The 9,137-nt window shown below is 38.9% G+C and overlaps 1 protein-coding gene and 1 long non-coding RNA gene across 3 annotated transcripts; one reads left to right on the plus strand and one right to left on the minus strand.

The window, feature by feature from the left end:
- Nucleotides 1-412: 412 nt before the first annotated feature.
- On the plus strand, nt 413-1,214 carry LOC136353922 (uncharacterized). The gene is made up of 3 exons (XR_010737438.1): nt 413-552; nt 708-765; nt 982-1,214. It is a non-coding gene; the product is annotated as an uncharacterized lncRNA (long non-coding RNA).
- LOC107277263 (ankyrin repeat-containing protein ITN1) lies at nt 1,031-6,761 on the minus strand. 2 transcript variants are annotated; one of them, XM_066305253.1, is made up of 3 exons: nt 6,617-6,761; nt 1,532-2,322; nt 1,031-1,412 (listed from the first exon to the last, which is right to left on the minus strand). In XM_066305253.1, exons 2-3 carry the CDS (start codon nt 2,274-2,276, stop codon nt 1,225-1,227), a joined length of 933 nt encoding a protein of 310 aa, XP_066161350.1. In that variant the 5' UTR covers nt 2,277-2,322; nt 6,617-6,761; the 3' UTR covers nt 1,031-1,224. The 2 variants fall into 2 exon arrangements, with proteins under 2 accessions (XP_066161350.1, XP_025877408.1); XM_026021623.2 differs by having other exon boundaries at nt 1,532-2,902; nt 6,617-6,729.
- Between the last annotated feature and the right edge of the window lie 2,376 nt (nt 6,762-9,137).

A 9,137-nucleotide genomic window follows, 5' to 3' on the forward strand; every position in this document is an offset into this window, starting at 1 on the left:
CGTTTGAAGTCTGCATTTGGAGCTGCTGCAACTCCTTACCTTAAGGAAATCAAGAGTAATATGCAGAAATTGTTTGATGAATATTCTGCCAAGTATGGGGGCTCAAACAACATCAATTCTCAGCCCGAAACAAGTGTTGAGCAGAATGTTGATGCAAGTAATCAATTCACTGATTGGAGACAGTTTCTACATGACAAAAGCAGGAGCAAAGTAAAGAGTGAGCTTAGTCGATATCTTGCTGATATGCCTCAGGAAGGTGATTTCCAAGATGGGCATGATTTTGATATCTTGAACTGGTGGATGGTAACAAAACAAAGTACCCTGTGATTTCACGAATGGCACGTGATGTTTTGGCTATTCCAGCAACATCAGTGGCATCAGAGGCAGCATTTTCAACTAGAGAAAGGATCATTAGTGACTATAGAAGTAGACTTTCGAGCAGTACTGTAGAGGCATTGATTTGCCTTCAAGATTGGATGAGGGCAGAAGGTTTGGGTGATTTCTTTGCACGTGATCTTGCTGAGAGTGATGACCAAAATGTGCAACATTCAGGTATTTAAATTGAGATTCGTTTGAATTAACTTGGCTATTCTATATTTTTGTATAGTTGTATACTACACCACTAACATCATTGTTTCTTTTTTATTAACATCTAACAGTCCAGCATGTACTCTTTTTTATTAACTCCATTGTTTCTTCCTATACAGGTGAAAATGCCTATACACCTCTAGTAACATGTAGTACCAGCACAACAACCAGCAGCAGGTTATATATCTCACTATCCTCGAATAACTGCTTGTTATTGTCAATTATGTCCTTTAATTCATATTTTGGATGCATTCTTAATTGATGAAACTTAGTACATATTTACTCCATTCTACAATATGGAATAACGTTGTGATCAGTCGGTTGATGAATTCATTTCTAATTTTCGATTAGTAGTTTCTCCACTCTAACTTTATTAAATTTAATGTGTTGAAGGTAATATAGAAAAAGACCGGAAGAGCTCATAGAGTTGGAAGCAGTTGTTTGTCACTTTGTCAATTGGGACAGTTGGTTTATCATGAAGAGAAAATGCATCATCATCACTCTAACTTTAGTCATGATGTTGAAGGAAAAGAATGGTGTTCTTATTCAGTACTATACTTGTTATGTCATTGAAAAAGAATACTTTCACATGAAAATAATACAGTTTTCATGTGCTAAATTTGGGATATGGAGTAGTTATGTGCTTGTGTGATCGATGAACCTAATTAAACAGAGATGTGCACATTGTGGGCTGTCCAGCGGTGCCCGTTGGGCTGAGCAATCCCGCCAAGCCATGCGGGGCGGGCTGCCGTTTGCCCGCACATGCAGTTTGCGGCTGGTGTGGGGCGGGGCGGGACGGCCCACAACCCATCCCACTTGCAATCCTAAGTATGTCCAAGGAAACAATATGGTTGTTACAATTACAGAGTGTCTGTGTTGTACTGTGTAATTCTAAAAAAAAAGAAATTAACAACGAGAAATACCTCGACCTACAAAATCTCACCTGCATTTCCACTTCTCACGGCAGCATGTAGAGCGTTGAAACCTTTGCATCCTACATCAGAGGAGTCTGGGATAGCCAACAACTTCTCGAAAATGTCAGCAAAATCTCTCATCATCGCAATGAACATGGGTGACTCGTTGTCCTTGTTCACGGCTCGCGACAGCGCCGGCTCTTTAGCTATTAGCTCCAGTGCAAGGTCCTTGTGGCCGCACCGAATAGCATGGTGCAGCGCATTACATCCACTGCCATCTTGCTTCAGAATCACGTCGCCCAAGCCAGATTCACTGCAACATCTGAGTAGTTCTGAAGCCAATGCAGTATGTCCGCTTGTCACGGCGGCGAGTAGTGGCGTCTCCCCGTATGAGTTGACGGCGGCGAGGAGAGACGACTGGTTGATCTCGAGGGCGTCCTTGCAGAATTTCAGGTGACCGTGGATACAGGCTATGTGAAGGCAGTTGCTCCCGTTCTTAGTTGTTCGAAGCAGCACGTCTGCTTCACGGGCAGCCATGTCCTCCTTCAACGTTGTGGAATCACCAGATTTGGCTGCTTCCAGGAGTTGTCTGTCGATATAGATGGCCCGCCCGGCACGGCCTGGCCCAGGCACGGCCCACCAGCCATCGGGCCGGCACGGCCCGATCGGCACTTCGTGCCGGGCCGTGCCGGCCCATGGGCTGCGCCTCCCGCCCAGGAACGACCACCAGCCGTCGGGCCGTGCCGGGCCGGCCCGAAGGCGCGGGTGGCCCATCGTGCCTTTTTTTATATAAGTCTATTTTTCATCTCTCCTCTTTGGGCTGTGGCATATATATAGCGAAAATAAGTCTATTTTTCGTCCCTCTTCTTTGGGCTGTGGCATATATATAGTGAAGATAAGTCTATATTCTGTCCCTCCTCTTTGGGTTGACATATATATATATAGCTAAAATAAGTCTATTTTACGTCCCTATTCTTTCGACCATGGCATATAATATGTCTATTTTTACTCCCTATTGTTTATGTGTCGGGCCTAGCCTGCGGCCCATCGTGCCGTGCCGGGCCAGCCCAACGTACCGGTGGAGAGGCCCAGGCACGGCCCAGTGGTTGAGCCAGGCCGGCACGGGCCTGACCCCTGACGGGCCGTGCCGTGCTTGGGCCGGACCAAAACGCCGTGCTGTGTGCCGGGCCATCGGGCCTCGGGCCTCTTGGCCATCTATATCTGTCGATCGTTTCTACTACATTCTCTGATAGGTTAGTGTCGGTGCCTGATGTTTCCTCCATGGAATTTTACCTCCAATTTTAGAATATTGTGTGCACAGATTATCTGTTTTCCGTTCAATATTTTGGACAAAGTACGGAGTACTCCAACTGGATGACTTAACACTCTGGAAGCCTTCTCTGTTAATTAGGCAAAAAAAACATATTGGATCATGTCAAGAAATTAATAGGACTATAATGTTACTAGTTTTTAGCGAAAATAAAACCCGGGCCTAACGTGTTGATCGACATGCCCAGCTGGGCTAAACTACTTTGTCAGAGAAGAAGAGAAATAACGCGAGTGTTCGACAGAAAATGATTGTGTACGTATTTTGCAACAAAAGAAAGAAGAAAATATCGTGTAATAGTTAAATTACAACATTCTGGGACATCCTTTTGAAATATGTCAACTGTCAGCGTATTTTTGCAAGGATATATATATATATGTGTTCTTTGGTGTGGATTCGAAACTAATTATTCCTCGTACATGAAAAATGGAACGATAATTAACACACAATTAATTAAGTATTAAAAAATATTAATATGATTTTTAAAAGCATTTTTTTCAAAAAAATTCACAAAACATTCATTTACCAGTCTGGAAAGTATGTGTGTGGAAAATAAGGAATGGGAGGTTGGTAAGCTCAAGAAATGAAAACGACCTAGAAGCATTCATATTAATCATATTTATATTCTGTTTTAAGTTCAATATGTTCAAGGCCGCAGCTCTAATAAAAAGCACTAAATCTCTAGAAAAGATTTTACCCGTTACATAGGAAGGTTTGTAACGGTTTTATTATGCATCGAACACTGTGTCACTACTTAAAAAAACGATTTTTAGTGATGTTGGCCTTTTATTTTTCTAGTAGGATATGATTCTCGGAGCCAAATGTCCGTCTACGAAAATGTAAACCGGAGTGTATTTTCATCATCCGTCTACGAAAAACAATTTTTCAGGGCACAGACGGACCTCTTAAGTAGCCGGCTGAAAAAAATTGATTTTCTCATGCGGAACGTTATATGGTCCGCATGCAAAAATCATGCATAAAAAAAAATCTAAGTCATTCTTATCTTCTCCTCCACCCCTCCCCACAACTCATTTCCCCTCTCCACTCTCTCACACACGCCCCTCACTCTCTCCTCCCTCCCTCCCTCAAAATCTGACTGGAGGAGAGGAGGGCGACGGTGGTGCGGCGGCTCCCCCTCTCTCCCTCCCCACTCCTAGATCTGGCTAGAGGAAAGGGAGCGACAACGGCGGCGTGCACTGTAGCGCCTACAGCATCTGGAAAGATTGGATTTGCTGCCTGCGAAAATCATTTTCGCAGGTGGTGCTTTGGTCTGCCTGTAAAATTTAGGTATTTTTACGAGCCTTTAGATACATACGGAAGGTTTGGCCGCCTCGAAAATGTGTTTTTACCGCCAGGAACAACGCTTTTTCCAGTAGTGTGCATAACCTTTTTTTTTCGTCAAATGAACGAGTGGTGAAATTAAGTTAAAGTGAATTAGAAACTGGTCAAAGTTTCACGTGTAGTTGCTTAAAAGGGTAAGCTACAAAATATTATAGCCCTTAATTTAATGCATGCATGATACGTGGTTAAGGGCTTCTTTAGATTGTAGCCAAAATAAATTTTACCAAATTTTGGTAATTTAGTAATATTGTCAAGTTTTGGCAAGATTTCTTATGATTTTCACTAAGAAACTATATTGATACATATATATGACAACTTTACTTAAAAAATGACATGGTTTGAAATAACATCAATATAAACAACCCCTAAGTTTAGAGGCGGTAATTGTGAGTGCTCACTTTTACTTCTCTCTTGGTACAGTAAATCTGGACCATATTCGATGTACTACCTAATATAATACTCCCTTCGTTTTACATTATAAGTTATTTAAATTTTTTTTTCTGAGTCAAAGATTTTTAAGGCTTGACCAAGTTCATAGAAAAAGTTAGCAATATTTATAACACTAAATTAGTTTTACTAAATTTAACATTGAATATATTTTGATAATATATTTGTTTTGTATTGAAAATGTTAGTGTATTTTTCTATAAATTTGATCAAACTTAAAAAAGTTTTGACTAAGAGAAAATTCAAATGACTTATATCATGAAATGGAGTGAGTACAATAAATATGTACTAGATTATGTCTCATCTTATTCTAAGATACTCTCTCTGTTCTAAAATAAATCAATCTCATACTAATATATGACATATCATAATACAATAAATATTGTTATATTTTATATGCAGATTTATTATAATAGGATGCATCAAATTCTAGTGCGAGGTGAGGTTAATTTATTTTTGGTTGACGGAGAGAGTACTGTACAGTCCGTACTAAATCAAAATATAGCCGATGCATCAAGCCAGTTTTTTCTTTCTCCTGTGCGTCTCAAAGGTGCCGGGTATGGAATCGGCACCTTTGACCCTGGCTAATCAGTGCCGCCTTGCGGGTGTTGGTTGGGCAAACCGGCACCTAAGAGGTTTTCCATCGGGCACCATTTAGGATTTCTGTACTAGTGTTTGTATCACTCAACGTATATTGTTAGACTAATTGCTTGTCAAATTTATGAAGTTTGAATTTTAAAATGGTGCACGCCGAAGCGAACATATTAACTAAAAGTAGTACGCGTTGCCGTTAGAAAAGAAAAACAGATAGATAACCAAAGAATAAGATTTTATTGCACTCTCACATGTATTTATATTGGTAAAAGAGCTAAATGATTATATAGATTTATCGTTTCTCCACTATTATAAAAATTGAAGATGTTTTTGCCGAGATTTTGGTATATCATCCGTGTGTTTGAGTTGATTTCTAATTTCATCTTTATCTTTTTTTGTCTGTCTTCTTTTTTTCGCTGCTTTTTTTTTCGATTCGTTTTTTCATTCGGTTTCTTTTGCTCCTTTTTTTTCGCTATTTTTTTTATCTGGTTTTTTTTATATCTCATATCGGATATGTTGCACGCCGCCACTGCTTACCAAATCTAGCGCAGTCCCACTTCAATATGTGTCCCATGCGTTTTCTACTCCAATTGATTACAAAAATTGATTCCCCACACCTCTCTCATCATTTTTTTCTCACAATTTTCCTTTCAATTCGCTTTAATCCATTGGATTTAGTTTTTGTCGCTGATGATAGTTGGCCGGCCTTTAATTTTGCGGATTCGTTCTGTTTCGGAAAAGCGGAAAGAGTAGATCGAGTGAATCAAAACCCCTCGACCAATTTTCAGATATAAAAAAAGATTTGACTGGATTTGATAGGGAGAATCAGCTCCTGCATACGGGCATAGGACTAGGAGGTTGAAGATGGTGGTTGGATGTGTGAATTAGGCCTATAGCTCCACTTGTGGGCTGGATCAGAGAGATAGGACAGTCGGCTGTACGAGCTGGGCATGTCGCTCGATTTGTGGGCTAGATTGGAGAGAATCAGGTCGAGCAGAGGGAGGAAAGAATGGGCTTTCGACCCAAACAAAGGAACAATTTTTATTAAGTTTTTTAATTATAATGTATATATAGTGATCCTAATATTTCATTCATTGCTCAGTTCCTAATAGCGGTTGTACCACGGAAAAACGTTTTTACCCGTTGCAACGCACGGGCATTTTTCTAGTAGAAGAAAAAGACAAAGAAACTTATGTTAAAAGGTAGAGCCCATCGGCTGACTAAGAGCTGATTATAAGTCGTAACGGCTATTACTGAAAAATACTAATAATAGAACAAATTAAGAGTAAGACTTTTATACCTGTATTGTTAGCATCTTAAAACTCAATATTAAAAAAGGGGACTACGATAAAAATACTCTAAAATCAGCTTTAAAAATATTTATTATAAACGAGATGAGGACTTACAATACGTAGTGTGTCCGCTCGGGACTACTGTCGAGAGGGCATGGAATTGAAACGCCTTAGCAATGCTTCGCGGCGACGGCAATAAACGAAGAGAGTTTGAGCATAGCACAGATGACCCGATGGATGGCACGAGCGAGTATATATATGTACAAATCGTTCATGAACTGAGGGCACGAATGCCGCGAAGACTTCGTATAACAAATCGGGGGTGGTGGTCAGCTCAGATGATGACATGTGAACAACAAGGCGAAGACTTGAGACGACGTCAATGGGCCTCATCGTTTGGAACAGTACTAACCTAACAAGTTGTTGGGTTTGCTGTCCCGTGTACCATGCATCTGTTTCTGAATGTAAAATCTCTTTTTAGCACAAATTTTATCACTTCTATAGTATTGTTATTTATTTCATTAATATCCTCTTATTTTAATCTATCTATAAGTTACGGACAATCACCATTACATTTCTACGTTTAGGGCAACCATATTGTGGCTCAAAAGCAGACAGTAAGCAATGAATACACTTTTATTATCAGGTTATAAGCATTGTAAAAAGAGGTAACAACAACTACTTGATTGTAGTGTTACTACCGGGTAGCAAGCATAGGAAGTTAGCAACCAAATAGCAGATAAGGAACGTAGCAATTCTACAGGATAGGAAATAATTTTTTTTCTTGGTGGACCCAATCTTATTCTCTATGGCAGGCAACAAACATTGTGCCCTCTATCATAAACTATTACCTCCTGCTGCTTGGGCCCACACTAATATCAAGTTGGGTTGGATAGACTGGACCTGTTCTGCTGCCCGGGCTGCGGCCGCAGCCGGCAAGAACAGTGCTGCACTCACTATGCACGACTGTAGCCATCACAGTCGGCCTGCCGAACATGCCCACTGAGAATATCCTTAAGAGGGAGTGGTGGTGGTGAATTTGCCACACCTTTACCACCGTCTACTTTTATTTTTGCAAACAAAAAAAAAAGGTCCTACATGTCAAGCTCCCCACGGTCAACTTTTTACTTTTCTGTGAGAATAAAATATATAATGCTGTTAGTAACAAATTAAATAAAGAGGATATATATTGAAAATAATGGTAATAACGAGTTAATGATATTTTTAGTTAAAACTTCTGTTGCACAGATAAGATGCTAAACAACCCAAATATATGGCCTTATTAATTTCGCTTATGCCTATACTTATATTACTTATATTATAAGCTAAAATTTAAATTATAAAACTTAATATTTTATTTTTCTATCGATGTTTATTTCACAACATTTATTTTTATTTTTGTTACTAAGGACACGTATATAAAATTTACTTATAAATTATTTTTATTTGCTAATAAGAGATATAAAGGAAAAATTGGAAAAACCACCCCATAAATCACTCGAAGTTTGACATTCCACCCATAAGTTATTTTGTTGCAAATGTCCACTCACCTACTAAGTTTTGTTGCAAAAAACCATCCCAGTAAACACATGCTTAATCCAATCAATATGTTTTCATAAAGTGTGAGCGATTAATGTGGTTTTACCAAAATTAAATACTTCCAGAGTATTCTTGATATTTTTTTTGAGATACCACAAATAAAATTGCAGACGAGAGCTTAAACGTTGTCACACTGAGTTTCTCTATATGAAAAAAAGTTCAATTAAATATGGAAAATAAGTCTAATGCAAACGCTTGGACGGTATTGACTTGGCTAGCTTAGTCTGTGATAACTATACACCAGCAATAATAAACTGATTTGATTAAGTATGTGTGCATTATGGTGATTTTTTTTAACAAAACTAAGTAGAGAGTAGGTATTTGCAACAAAATGACTTACGGGGTGGAATGCCAAACTTCGAGTGATTTATGGGGTGGTTTTTACATTTTTCCCCGATATAAATAAGCACAACAATAGGACTCATGCTTATTTTCTAAAACTAAGAGGTAAGGCAACCTAAACATTCTAGTACTTGTCTTTTTTTTTTTTGAACTGAGAGAGAGTAGGTGGCTGTCCTACCTGCCTGTCGGGTGTACCGGTTAGTAGTATTAAAGTCGCATATTAACTTTTTTCCTACAATTAATTTACACTAGTAGTCATCCCATATATGTATATCTATTAATTTCATTTCATTATTGACATTTTACATTAAATTTGCCTCATCGATGTTGATATCATTTGGCGGTATTAATATGCTACTTTTTTATTTTCGGAAAGAGAGAGCTCTATGTATTAATCATTTGAGGGATTACAATCGCGAGCTTTTAGCTCGGAAACACACGCCGGTGCTTGCAAGCACAAAACCACCAATTGCTTCAAGGCAAAGCAAGTTGGGCTAAACTATATGCTACTTTATTAGGACAAGTTTTACAAAAGAGATGGATGTCACAGCTAATCTTGACTATAACATCAACTAATAAATATATGTAACATGTACAATACTCCCTTCTTCCAAATGTCTAAGACCTATCTCTTTTTTATCAAGGCCAAGAAGCAATTAACCCATTCACCATATGATAAAACCAATGGACATGG

The sequence above is a fragment of the Oryza sativa genome, chromosome 11 (genome assembly GCF_034140825.1).
Source record: "Oryza sativa Japonica Group chromosome 11, ASM3414082v1".
NCBI classification, from domain to species: Eukaryota; Viridiplantae; Streptophyta; class Magnoliopsida; order Poales; family Poaceae; genus Oryza; species Oryza sativa.

What these genes read in the sequence shown, in the direction of transcription:
- LOC107277263 (XM_066305253.1), bottom strand. Translation starts at nt 2,276, where the DNA reads ATGGGCCACCCGCGCCTTCGGGCCGGCCCGGCACGGCCCGACGGCTGG. An exon ending in CGTGAGAAGTGGAAATGCAG is followed by an intron (nt 1,413 to 1,531) that starts GTGAGATTTTGT and finishes GGACATACTTAG; the next exon opens with GATTGCAAGTGGGATGGGTT.